Here is a 13,030-nt window from a genome sequence, read left to right on the forward strand (position 1 = left end):
GCCCCAGCAGCTTTCCAACACTTTGTCAATAGCATTTTTGTGGATATGCTGGATGTATGCATTGTTGTGTATCTGGACAACATCCTCATTTATTCCCAAGATCTTGCAACCCATAAGGAACATGTCCAAGAAGTACTACATCGACTCCGGAAGCATCGCCTATATGCTAAACCGGAAAAATGCGAATTCCATTCCTCATCTGTGGAATACCTTGGATACCTCCTATCTCCGGACGGCCTTACAATGTCGTCTGAGAAGATCCAAGCTATCACTGACTGGCCAGAACCCTGGAAAGTCAAAGATGTCCAATCTTTCCTCGGATTCGCAAATTTCTATCATCGATTTATCTTCAACTACTCGGATATTGTGGTCCCACTCACCCGGTTAACTCGCAAGAATGTCCCTTGGAACTTTTCCAAGGACTGCCAGAAATCCTTTGAAACACTCAAGAAAGCCTTCACTTCCGCTCCGGTGCTGACACACTGGATGCTGGACGTTCCTATAGTTGTGGAAACAGATGCCTCTGATTATGCTATCGCCGGAATACTTTCCATTGTATGTCCAGACTCAGAGCTTCGTCTGGTAGCATTCTACTCCTGTACGCTTTCCGCTCCAGAACTCAACTATGACACCCATGACAAGGAACTCCTAGCCATTTATGAAGCTTTCCGGACCTGGCGACACTACCTGGAAGGCTCTTCCAAGCCTGTGGATGTTGTCACAGACCACAAAAACCTTGAGTACTTTGCAACCACAAAACTCCTTTCCCGCTGTCAGGCTCGATGGTCAGAATTCCTGCATCAGTTCAACCTCATTATCCACTTCCATCCCTGGAAAACTTGGAGCTAAACCGGATTCCCTCACTAGACATTGGGACGTCTATCCCAAAGAGGGGGATAAGGACTACGCTCAAGTTAACCCTCATAATTTCCGTCCAGTATTCACTACGGAACAGCTAGCTTCATCCCTACGAGCCTCATCCTTAGCAACTCCGGTTCTTAGAGCAGCTGTATTAATGGATATAGAACGACTCCGGACTGACATCCTGACCTGCACTCCCTAATGACCCTATTGCCTCCATACATCTTCCAGAACCCTCAGATCCAAGATGGACAGTGGATGTTGATGGTCTCCTCTGCTGTGACAATCGTATATATGTTCCAGAATCCAATGATCTATGACTTCATGTACTCCGGAATACTCATGACCACCCCCTATCCAGACATTTTGGTCAAAACTGGACATTAGAACTCATCCAACATGAATATACCTGGCCCAGAATACACACCTATGTCAGGGACTATGTTAGATCCTGTACTACCTGCGCCTGAGCCAAGATTCTGAGACATAAACCCTATGGATTGCTCAAACAGCTCCCTATTCCGGAAAAGCCATGGAACTCCATTTCCATGGATTTCATAGAACAACTTCCAGACTCATCCAGCTTTACAGCCATCCTTGTCGTCATAGATCGCCTATCCAAGCAAGCAATATTTGTTCCAACTCATGACACCATTACCTCCCCGGACCTCGTACGCCTATTCCTACTCCATGTATTCTCTAAGCACAGTGTCCTGTCCCATGTCACTTCCAATCGAGGTACGGAATTCATGTCCCACTTCTTCCGGTCCCTAGGGAAAGCACTGGATATGGTTCTCCACTTCACATCCGGATATCATCTGGAAGGAGATGGACAGACGGAAAGAGCCAACCAGACCCTGGAACAATACCTCCGGATTTACTGCAACTATCAGCAGGATAATTGGTTGGAATTATTACCCTTGGTGGAATTTGCATACAACAATGCTCTGAGTGCTACTACCGGAGTTTCACCCTTCTTCACCAACAAGGGATACCATCTGAACATTTCTGTCCATCCAGAATGCGACCTCTCTTCCGCCCATGCCCGTGATTATGCTATAGATCTCAACAAGCTTCATCAATTCCTCCGAGAAGAAATGTCCCATGCGCAGGAGCACTATCAGGGCCCTGCAGATGCTAAGCAGAAACCCGCTCCGGACTTCAAGGTTGGAAATCTAGTCTTTGTCAAAGCACAATATTTCCGGTCCACTAGACCCTCAAAGAAGCTCTCAGAAAAGAACTTAGGACCCTTTGAGATCATATCCCATCCCAGATCCCACTCCTTTACCCTGCGTCTTCCAGAATCCATGAAATCTGTCCACCCCGTCTTCCATGTCTCCCAGTTAGAACCCGCAACTCCCAACACCATCCCCAATCGCATCCAAGCACCCCCACCTCCAGTGGAAGTTGACAGAGAGCCTGAGTATGAAATTTCCGAAATTCTGGACTCTAAACTTGACTGCTGGAGACGACACTGTCAGCTCCTATACCTCGTCCAGTGGTCTGGATATGAGGGAACAGATGAGGAAACATCTTGGCTACTTGCCACGGAGCTCGGAAATGCCTCAGAATTAGTATCCAACTTTCACTCTGCATACCCAAACAAACCCGGTCCCATTTCACTACTTTGAGATACATGCAGATATATGAGTACATTTAGAGGGCAAGAGCAGAAGTCTGGAATCAGGCATCACAAGCCTTTATCTGTCTGGATGTCAAAATACCAGATCTGGACATCTGGAAAATAGACACTTACAGTGGACCTACTACCAGCCTCAACCCAACAGCATTCCCTCCTCTTAGTTGTGCAGTTCCTGCATGCCTCCAGATCATATTTCATCTGAGGATAAGCACATTTTCAATTCTGGGACAGTCCAGACCACAGGAAACTCACCTTTTCCGCCTTCTGGGCCTTCTCAGCCCTTTCCTTCTGGATCTCAGCCAACTCCCTCTGCTTCTTCTCCTCATCCTCCTGACGTTTCCGCTCCTCCGCTCTCCGGAGCTCTTCCGCCTTCCAGCACACTTCTGCTTCATCAGCCAGACGGATGTTGGTCTCCACCTCAGCTAATTCCACCCTCATCCAGGCCTGACACAGTTCCAGTTCCTCCCTGGCAGTTTTGGGCTTGTTAGATTGGTTGGAAGAGTTGCCAGACATAGTGAATAAGCTGATGGAAGAATATGGAGGGTAAGAATCAAATAGGACGCTTTGGCAACACTATATCTGTGAAATCCGTCCCCTGGAATCCCCCATCAACTTCTCCATCATCTCACACTCATTTCTTCCAGACCCTCATTTCCAACCCCCTGTGCCTCAAGGGTTCAGCCTAAAGGGGGAGATACTGTCATATGCCATTCCAGACTCTCAACTCTAAATCTGCTTCTCCGGATATCCAGATCCGAGATCCAGATCTCAAATGATCTGATCTATCTTTATCTCCCTTCCAGAATCCAAACCCTATATCAGCGCCCAACTCCATTTAGACTGCCCCTGTCTCCAGACTCCGGTTAACCATGTTTCCCTTTTGATTATTGATCCATTACATACATTTCATTTCCAGTGTTCATTATTTGTGATCCGTCCTACTTACTAATAGACTTTGCATATGCTTCATACATAGCCTTTATGTTTGCTGACTGATTCCTATATGATACCTACAGTATATAAACCTCCTGTAACTCTCGGAAATACTTCAGTTCGAATATCATCTTAGTTCCTGCTCATTCCTGTGTCCTCCGGACTTGAGATAAGTCTCTTGTCATATTCCAAGTCTTAGGATTGCATCCTAGACTATATTTCTGACTCTACCTTAAGGGTAGTCCATCCTCTGTTAGTTTCTAGTCCGGACTTCGTCCGGATTAGTCTTATCTGCTTGCCCAGGTAATATCCGGACATCCATTATCCACCCTAGTCAAATCCTGGAAACTCCGGATGACTGTTCTAGCCCCTGGAAATTAAGGGCACATACTCGGGAAAGGGGCACAGCGTATGAGCTGAGGCCAAGCCCTTGTGATCCGACCCCCCTTGAGCACACGACCTTAACACTGCCACTGTTTACAGCTCGCTGCTTGGAGGACCAATGCCCTGTGTTTGACCACCTTTGACACACAGTTGGTGGGAAGCCCATCCTTACCTCATGAAGAGCCTATGTGGTGGATAGACCACAAGGAAAGGTTAGTGCAAACTCATTTTTGATGTCCAGGATTCTGCATATTTTTTTCCCCCCCAGACAAGCCAGGTATGTACATTTTTTGGATGTTGGGTTATGTGACTAATCATAAATGCTATTAGTGCACATTGCCATCTATCCCCTTTTTCAATCAACCATTTCATTCAGTTTCTCATATCTGCCATGTCATGCACTCCTTTGCCACCTGTCGCCACCTCCCACAGTGATCATGTCTGGGACTTGTGCCAATTACTGGAAGGCATGACTATATCAGGTGGGTTGTGTGTCTATACTATCTGACAATCAACTGCATGCTCACTTTCAAACAGATTCAGCATTGGACACAATTACATGGAAGCGCAAGACCATTGAAGAAACTATCATCCTGTCCAAATCATTGCACATGAACTCCTCACATGTCAGTCGAACCATTCCTGCACCCAATTCGTCTACTAGCTTGCGTATACAAGACTCCCTGTCACCTTCGAGTCCACCATCATATGCACAATCATCTACAGATGTTGTACTTCCTTCAATGCCAGCCATACAAGTCCCAAAACCCAGTGACATCATACCCCCATGTGCTGATTTAGAACCTGAAGGGTTCTGGGTGGTCACAGTCGGCCAAGAAGTTGGTATATTTTACCACTGGTGAGCATTATCAAAATTTTCATTAATAATAATATTGACACTAATATTAGGGCTGATGTGGCTGAGCGCACCCATTTTGTTAGTGGTAACATTCAGAAGTGGTACCCTTCATTTCAGAAGGCGCTTGAAGTATATACCACTCAATATAATGAAGGCAGATTGCAAGCTATCCCGACTCCAGGCGGTCCTTTCTGGGTGTCTCCATCCCCACCTTCCCCATCTTTGTCCTCTGACTCAGATGACCTGTGGTCTCAGGTAGATGACTTGTCGGAGACGATGTCATCCTGTGAACTTTAGATACTTTCATAGTAGTACACTGTATCAACCATGTACATATGTAGTCCTTGCTTGTAATACATTAGTGATGGAATCTTTATACTCAGTTCACAATATGTGCGAGCTACTTTGTGTGATTATGAAATTGACACAGATGACTGAATGACATTGGACTGCACAGCTGCATTACCTTAAGAGTCCGCATGTAGTAGTATCCTGACACAACTGTAGTTAATGATTTGCCAGTGACATGCAATTGTTGAAGCCCACTGCACTCACCATACATTCAGTATAACAGATACTGACCTTGCTCGCAGTTGGTGTGGTTTGGACTGATTCAGACTTCTATACAAGTGCGATATTCTAGAGATATGACAACATTCACTATTGATTCACTATATGTTCACTATGGATTCGCTACATGTTCACTACAAATTCACTATGCATTCGCCATCAATGCATTGTCTGTTCACTATCAATCCAATATAATCCAATATTTGTTCGCCATTGATTCAATATAACATCATTTAATGTATAGTCACAGACTACTTAGTTTTACTGTTAGCTACTTTAACTTCGAAGAATTTGACCTCTGAAACAATACAAATAAGCAAATTGTGCAATACAATGATATCATACTTGAGGCACTCCCTACAGTATGGGCAATTGGTGTTCACAATGTCTTGAATACTTTCAAGGAGTGTCCTTCCCTCACAAGCATGTAAACTACAATCATCAAGAAAGATGGCAGCCTCTCGTTCCCCCTCCTTTTGCACACCTTCAAGCAGTTTCTGATATGCACCATCCCACAAATGCTCAGACTTCTCAACCCACCCCTTTTGCCAGCAGTTGGCCATGTTCTTGATGTCTTGCAGGGTTAGTGAATTGCAGGAACAAGGGAGGTCATTCTCCATGGTAAGTATAGATCCATTGTTGACCTCAGGAGTGGTACTGTGAGAATGCAGACCTTCAAGCACAGGAAAAGTGACAGAAGGGATGGCACAGTGTATATTTCATCCTGCAGCCTGAGGGGCTTGTGTCTTGTTTTTTCTATGGATGTGGTCAGCAAGAGCAAGTGACATCAGTAAATGGAAGTGATTTGACCTAGCCCACCTGCTTAATTGGGTTTAAGTACAAAATTTTGACTTCAGACTGAGAGTGACAGGACTGACTTGGCCATCCGAACACATGCCTTTGCATTTTGCATATCTTGAACTCTGAAATAGCTGTCTCAGAAGTACAATCTCAGTGAACTTGAGAAGAAACAAATTACCCTGGCTTCGCAAGCCAACGCTTGGTAGCCAAGCACTGCCTGCTCATACTAACAGGAGGATCCTGCTTATGAGCCTTAGAATGCATGTTAAGTATTATACAACTGAGTTGAAAAATCAAGACTTACCATAGCTTTGGGGGAGGGAAAAATATGTCGTGAGACTTTCTCTTAGTTCAACCGGTCTGACCATATATTGAATCAATCACAGTGACTTACCTTGGGATTCCCCAGTAGAAATGTGTATTACTGGCACCCCCGCCCAATGTTATATGTGGAACTATCCAAACACCATCAGTATTCAAGTTGGATCAGAGGATTGTGACAAGCTCATCCCAGCAGAGATGTGTATTATCGCATCCAAACTATCCAACCAAACACCATCAGCATCCAGGTTGGATCAAAAGACCACAATGAGGTTATCCCAGCAGAGATATCGCCTCCAAACTATCCTAACACCATTGGCATCCAGGTTGGATTAAAAGATTGCAATGAGGTTATCCCAGCAGAGGTGTGTACTTACCACTATTGCCCCCAATCAAAAAACTTCCTCCCAAAATTACTAAATCTGAATCTATATAAGAGCTTCCAGACCTTAGATTTGCCCATTTCTTTTTCTAATTGGCAACCTAAGACATATTGTGTGTTTTTCAATTGATTATTGCGACTGTAGCAATCAGTACTGATATCATCTTTTGATAGGGTTTGGATGACCTGATTGTGTCATCCTAATCTGTGGGGTCTCGTTCTCAGGTTCTCAAGGTAAGCACCTTTTTTCTATTTGTGTTGTTCCATTGTTGACTCACATATGCCATTTTCTTGTAGGGTTTCAATGACTTGACTATGTCGTCCTGATCCTGGAATAGGCTTGGGTTCTCAAGGTAAGCACCTTTTTTTTCTAATTGCATCCCCACAACAACACTCATTCCTACCTACAGACAACTACTATGAGCTACATTTTCTCTGAAGACAACTTCAACACCAATGGAAATTTCTTCACTGGCACAGGACCTGAATATTTCACAGGACTCCTCGATGAAAATGGAGGTGCAGTGTTGTATATGTACATGTCCCACTCTTAGTACTGACCTTCAAAAAACAGTATTGAGTCATGCACCCCAATGTTTGGGTGATATCAACTGGGAGGACCCATCACTATACACAATGCCACTGATGAGAGATGAGTTAGCAGCCATCAATGATGGACCGGCCCTTCCACATGGTCCTACTCCTGTCATTGCTGATGTTTCACCTGAGGCACATCAACTCACACTGTCCTCTCACGAGCCGTCACCTGCTGATGAAGAGGCACCATCAGAGCTCACCCGTGATGCGAATTCATCCATGTGGGCAGCACAAAACCCAACATGTCCCATGCTTCATTGCCAGACTCCACCACCTTGGCTGTTAGATGCTGAGAAGGCCTCTCAGAAAATCAAGAAGGATCAGAGGACTGCAATTATGAAGCATTTACATGATGCTGTTGCCAAACATCTACAAGAACAGCAAAATGCAGTTGCATTGCTCTCACTCACTCACAATGTCACTCCAAAATATATCAATGACATGATCAGCAGTCAGACCAAGTATCACACAGTGCACAAGGTTACCCTGGCTAATGCATTAATTCATGCCAAAGCTAAGGAGGTGAATAATGGTAAGCCAAATTACTTTGCTTTCTCTTGTAGTTATATTTACATCCTATTACAACAAGACAGCTCTAGGTATACATTGCCTGAGCTGCATGAAATGGTTGCTGAGGATGCTGACATGCAAGATTTGACAAGGGATGAGAAGGCTGCCTATGTGGCCGTTCTTAGTGAGCACCACAACAAAAAGGTAAGTAGTGTGCAAGCAAATAACATAGCTGCTGTGTGAGATGTTTTGACCACAACAGAAAGGGTCGTCAAGGAGGTGAGCTCACCATCTATCACATGTACTCTACTGAACTTATCTTCATTTCAAAGCTCAATGATTTGCATGTTCAGACTGGAACCTATGGAACCCTCTTTGTTGTTTGGGGCCACATCAATGACACTATTCAAAGCATGATGCATGGTACTGACAATTCTGAAGACTTCTGGGAGGACGTTTATGAGTCTCTGATGGCTGATGTTCTCTGACAATATGAACAATGGGCATGTACACAGAATCAAAGTAAGTTATCTGACTCCTCACAATAATATTTTGTTCTTATTGAGTATTTTCGAGATCTTAATGAACGTGACTCTTTGGAATCAGTCCAAAAGCAAGTTCGAAGATTGATCATCTGAGGACTGGGTATGTGACAACATTCATTAGTGCATGTGAGTGCTGTCTGACATATTTACAGTTGCAATAACAGGCAAAAAGGACATCACAATGAATTACAACAACTACAATATGGCCATTGTTGAAACATATGCAGTCCACCTGGTAGGATGGCCCCAGGCTGTCAAATTTATCAATCCTTCAAGCATCGGGACTGTCAGCAAAATCCACAAGCTCCATGATACACTGAGGGCCAAGACATGTTACTGGAGTGCTCTGACCCCAGCAGAGGTCAAGGCTCATACTGCTGCACTCAATGTGCGCCGTTTGGCAGGGGAAGTCATTTGGCAGCTGTTACAAACTCGGATAGAGTGTCATTCCAATAAAGGAATCAAGATCAGGGTCGATCAAGGACTAAGCCTTATCGAGTCAATGCCTCCCTCAGGAGCGATCACTTAGACTCCCGCAGGATCTAAGGTTCAAATGGGACAATGGCTAGCCTCCTTCCCAAGGAGCTAGAGTTCAAGTATCAAGGAGAACCAAGTAGATTCAAGTTAGAGAAAATACAAGTGGTAACTAGGGTTTATATACATAAGGGAATCATGCACAGACCATGCTGGGCAAAGGGTAACAACTACTGAGAAAGGAAGGTTCATGGGAAAACAAGGTATGAGTCAAAGATAAGGGAGACCATGAGGAAACAGCACAGTGAAAAGGAAGCGTTAGAAGTACAGCCATATAGGAGTCCGCAGTGATGATGAGAAAAAGAGTGGGACATTGTAACAGCAGCCACACAAGAAACATTCCGATGCTGGAATCCCTCACAAGCACAAGGGCGCACCTACCACTGGACCAGGAAATAAAGAGAACAGAGGTCCATCAAAGAAGGCAAAAAAGCATACCAGCACCCAGCGTCAGGAGGACACCAAAAGTTCAGAGTTTGTCATGTCGTCTGAGGATGAGGGTGAGGGAGAGTAGGGCACCCTGCTACCCTTCCATATATATCATAAATATTTGTATGATCAGTAGCTGTCACTATGTCAAAACGCACCTCTGATATGTTTGAAATATTGTGCTCATCGTGTATGACAGCGAGCACGAAGGTTCGCACGGCGGGCGCAGAATAGCCGACGTCAGGAACATTACCTGCGTTAGAGCCGATGTCTCACGCCAGCTTACATAAGGCTACAGCTGTTTGCTTTTATTATAAGTCAGTCTTTAACCAAGAGATATTGGAGGAGGCTTAGAAACGCTGTAAGTCCGTCATTTTAGACGTGCTAACCCTATCCATAATCACGTCTAATTAGAGGCAGTACGTGGGGGTCACAGGTGCTTAAAACTGCGTTGTCTGGATGATAAATCTACCGCATCACTGCAAGAGGGCTCCATCAAGATTGTACTTATGTGCTGCCTACATTAAGTTGAGGAACTACGTTTGAAAGCACTGAGGGTTGAGCACCACCAAGGGTTCGTCAGCTAACTGTCTGCATTCTTGGAGCTGGTGGATGACGATATACCAAGAACAACTTAACTCTGAAATCATGATCTCCTTAATCACGAACACGGACATTTGCGCATAGTTGTGCATAAGCCTAATTTTTTCGTATGACTTATCGGTGAAAGGATTGTACCATAATATACGGGTATGATCTGCCCAACCAGCCACTGCACGCCAAAGCCCAACTACCGCTCACGCAATCAAAGTGGAAGCAGTAGCAGAGTCATACTTGAGCGTAGGAGGAATCTGCTGCTTTGTCTTGTAGTAGCGAGCAAGACGGTGAATGCGAGACTCGATTAAGATAAGACGGAACTTGGAGTCTTTGTCTTTGCGGTTGACTTCAAGGTGCTTGCGCACGGCCACCGCCTTTTTGACGAGGTGCCAAAGGTCCTCTGGGATGGATGGTGCCAATCCTATCCCCAAACAAAAGGCATGTACAAACAAGATGCAGTAGCAGAAATGCACGGCAACGAGGCAGATGGCGGTTCAGCATGTGAGTGTTTGGCGAAGTAATTGGTCGATAAAGCACGCACCGTTGGATTTGAGGATACGGAGGATTTTGTTACCAGTGACGAAGCGCACTTGAGGGATACCGTGCGAATCACGGAGGGTAACACCGATCTGCGAGGGAGTGAGACCCTTGCGGGCCAATTTCATGATGTGCTCGACGACTTCATCGGGCGTAGTCTTGAGCCACGAAGGAGGGGAACGCTTGTAAGGAAGGGCAGAGGACGCTGATGAAGATGAAGATGATCAGAACGGATCCTATGTATCAATAGAGAACATTTTGCTACGCACAAATGCCCTTGCCGGGAGCGTGCATACGACCCATGATGAATCTAAACCATCTGGTCAGCTTTGAACAATACTACTTTGCAGAACGCTCACAGTTTTTGTTGACGGAGAGGATGTCTTGAGTGTCGTTGGACGCGTTCACAGAAAGGTGATGTAACGCGTGACAAGTCAGTATGTGGCTTAGCAACTGTATAGTAGCAAACTTTATTTTCCACTTCAGCCACAAGCCGGAATGTGCCACTGTTGAACACAAGGCCCAGGCTAACCAGCAAGATCAAGACTCCTCCTCGTCGCTGCAGCCCACGGTGACAAGGCCTTTTTCCCTTTCGTAAGGTGAACTCTTGACGTTGATATTAATTTTGAGCTCGTGTTAATCATTCATTCTCTGCGGGTAGTATGAAGATCAATATTGCCAGTGCGTTCAATGTCCAACATGTTCAATACAGTTTAAACTGACGTTCGATCCAGACCCCGCCACTGGGGCTCAAAAGACCATTAACATTGACGACGAGAGAAGATTGTACGATTGGCACAACTCTTTCTATGAAAACTAACCAAAGTTCTTGAAACTAGCCGTATCTTCTTCGACAAGAAGATCTCGCAAGAGGTCGAGGCAGACACCCTTGGAGACGAATGGAAGGGTTACATTCTCCGTGTCACCGGTGGTAACGACAAGCAGGGTTTCCCCATGATGCAGGGCGTCCTGCTCCCCAACCGTGTCAGACTTCTCTTGACCGACAACCACTCTTGCTACCGTGCAAGCCGCTCAGGCGAGAGGAAGCGCAAGTCTGTCCGTGGTTGTATCGTCGGTCCTGACATTGCCGTCCTCTCCGTCGTCATCGTTAAACAGGGCGATAATGATATCCCTGGGCTCACCGACACCGTTCTGCCCAAGCGACTTGGTCCTAAAAGGGCAACAAAGATCAGAAGGTTCTTCAACTTGTCGAAGGAGGACGATGTCAGGAAGTACGTTGTGAGGCGTGAGGTGAAGAGCTCGAAGAAGGAGAATGCCAAACCTTACACCAAGGCGTCAGTATACCGTCATCTCGTTTTTTTAGGGAGGCTGATGTTTTCTCCTTATCCAGACCCAAAATCCAAAGATTGGTCACTCCCATCCGTCTCCAACGCCGCCGTCACCTCCGTTCTCTTAACCGTCGCCGGATCGACCGCCAGAAGGAGCAGAAGGCAGAATACGAGTAAGTGATGTAGTCCGCACGAAACCCGGTCCGCCATAGTAATCTCTCCATTAGTGCCCTTATGCAAAAGCGTGTTGCTGAGAAGAAGGCCAAGGTTGCAGCCATCAAAGCCTCTCACCACAAGTATGTTTTAGACTGTCATCCTTCAAGATCCCGCGCTCATGTAATTCATTCAGGACTGCCTAAAATAATCCCCGCACATCATCCCACACTTCATGTCATGCTTCTTATGGTACCTCATGTCACGCCATGCTTTGACGCTATACTATCTGCATTAAAGCCATTGCTGATATGTCATTATCAAGTGAATATTGACGGGCTCCAAGGTTTGGAATACTTTTGAAGCCATATGTTTTCTGAGCTAGATCGCTGAGCTTGCCATTGCGCGTTTGATTGCTGTGTCATTTCAATTTACAGACTAGGTTACCTTACTCGATCGACTTTTGCAAAATAAGATGTCATGGGTTTGATGTCTCATTTGATGGACGCTCGTCCTGCTTGCTTGCTCCCTTCTGCCATAGGACGCATGATAGATTTACAACATCGTACTATTTAACGCTGGATCCCCTCGGCCAATTACGTAACTGCTCGCGTCTGGTCCCGGTTATTGATATGCACCGTGACCACCTCTTGCGTATTTGAAGGAAGCACGGATGAAGTTGGAGTGGCAGATCGATTATGTGGCTCAGAGTTGCGAGCTGACAGTTTTACTTCGGATCAGCTGTCAGGTCGCACATGTCGTCCGCTGATCTGCACCCTCGCAGTGTCATGCCATTAATGTTACCTGTGCATGTGCCTCGTTCCTCGCTTACCAGTGCGTCGGCCAGTAAGATAGGCCTCACTCAAACACCACCAACGTCATGTGATGTGACAACGATGTGACTCTCACTCAAACTTTGCGGTGCGTAAAAGCTGAGTGCTGAGTGCTGGGCCTGGGGGGGGGAGGGTACAGACAATAGAAAGGTGTATATAGTAGTACTAATAGTTGTATAAAGGTATATAGGTGCTTTAATTGAGCTTGGCGAGATCATTGAAAACAGACAGTGGGAGAGTGGTGACCATGATA

General features: G+C 45.5%; 5 protein-coding genes across 5 annotated transcripts; 3 read left to right on the forward strand and 2 right to left on the reverse strand.

Annotated features, from left to right (window-relative positions):
- Window positions 1–4,611: 4,611 nt before the first annotated feature.
- BJ212DRAFT_1203071 (uncharacterized protein) lies at window positions 4,612–4,847 on the forward strand (the record flags this gene model as incomplete). The annotated part of the gene is made up of 2 exons (XM_041329104.1): window positions 4,612–4,679; window positions 4,730–4,847. Coding segments are annotated over 2 exons (186 nt in total), but the record flags the coding sequence as incomplete, so codon positions are not given.
- Window positions 4,848–5,500: 653 nt separating this feature from the next.
- On the reverse strand, window positions 5,501–6,357 carry BJ212DRAFT_1296338 (uncharacterized protein; the record flags this gene model as incomplete). The annotated part of the gene is made up of 5 exons (XM_041332423.1): window positions 5,501–5,547; window positions 5,734–5,906; window positions 6,128–6,181; window positions 6,229–6,302; window positions 6,355–6,357. 5 exons carry the CDS (start codon window positions 6,355–6,357, stop codon window positions 5,501–5,503), a joined length of 351 nt encoding a protein of 116 aa, XP_041197851.1.
- Window positions 6,358–8,586: 2,229 nt separating this feature from the next.
- BJ212DRAFT_1207962 (uncharacterized protein) lies at window positions 8,587–8,820 on the forward strand (the record flags this gene model as incomplete). Its single annotated transcript, XM_041329181.1, has 1 exon — window positions 8,587–8,820. A coding segment is annotated over one exon (234 nt), but the record flags the coding sequence as incomplete, so codon positions are not given.
- Window positions 8,821–9,943: 1,123 nt separating this feature from the next.
- Window positions 9,944–10,919, reverse strand: BJ212DRAFT_1326690 (ribosomal S13/S15 N-terminal domain-containing protein). The gene is made up of 4 exons (XM_041334613.1): window positions 10,862–10,919; window positions 10,772–10,812; window positions 10,507–10,707; window positions 9,944–10,386 (listed from the first exon to the last, which is right to left on the reverse strand). Exons 2-4 carry the CDS (start codon window positions 10,803–10,805, stop codon window positions 10,166–10,168), a joined length of 456 nt encoding a protein of 151 aa, XP_041197853.1. The 5' UTR covers window positions 10,806–10,812; window positions 10,862–10,919; the 3' UTR covers window positions 9,944–10,165.
- Window positions 10,920–11,164: 245 nt separating this feature from the next.
- BJ212DRAFT_1476659 (putative RPS6B-40s ribosomal protein S6) lies at window positions 11,165–12,150 on the forward strand (the record flags this gene model as incomplete). Its single annotated transcript, XM_041339405.1, has 6 exons — window positions 11,165–11,183; window positions 11,237–11,288; window positions 11,342–11,797; window positions 11,854–11,964; window positions 12,019–12,087; window positions 12,141–12,150. The coding sequence occupies 6 exons, from the start codon at window positions 11,165–11,167 to the stop codon at window positions 12,148–12,150; spliced, it is 717 nt and encodes a 238-aa protein (XP_041197854.1).
- Between the last annotated feature and the right edge of the window lie 880 nt (window positions 12,151–13,030).

This window comes from Suillus subaureus (assembly GCF_016647635.1).
Source record: "Suillus subaureus strain MN1 chromosome Unknown BJ212scaffold_4, whole genome shotgun sequence".
NCBI lineage: Eukaryota > Fungi > Basidiomycota > Agaricomycetes > Boletales > Suillaceae > Suillus > Suillus subaureus.

Excerpts from the sequence above, each read along its gene's own strand:
- BJ212DRAFT_1326690 (XM_041334613.1), bottom strand. The coding sequence starts at position 10,805 with ATGGGTCGTATGCACGCTCCCGGCAAGGGCATTT. Across the intron at positions 10,708-10,771 it reads CGCTCCCGGCAAGGGCATTT|CGTCCTCTGCCCTTCCTTAC; the intron begins GTGCGTAGCAAA and ends CATCTTCATCAG. Across the intron at positions 10,387-10,506 it reads CCGTATCCTCAAATCCAACG|GATTGGCACCATCCATCCCA; the intron begins GTGCGTGCTTTA and ends GTTTGGGGATAG.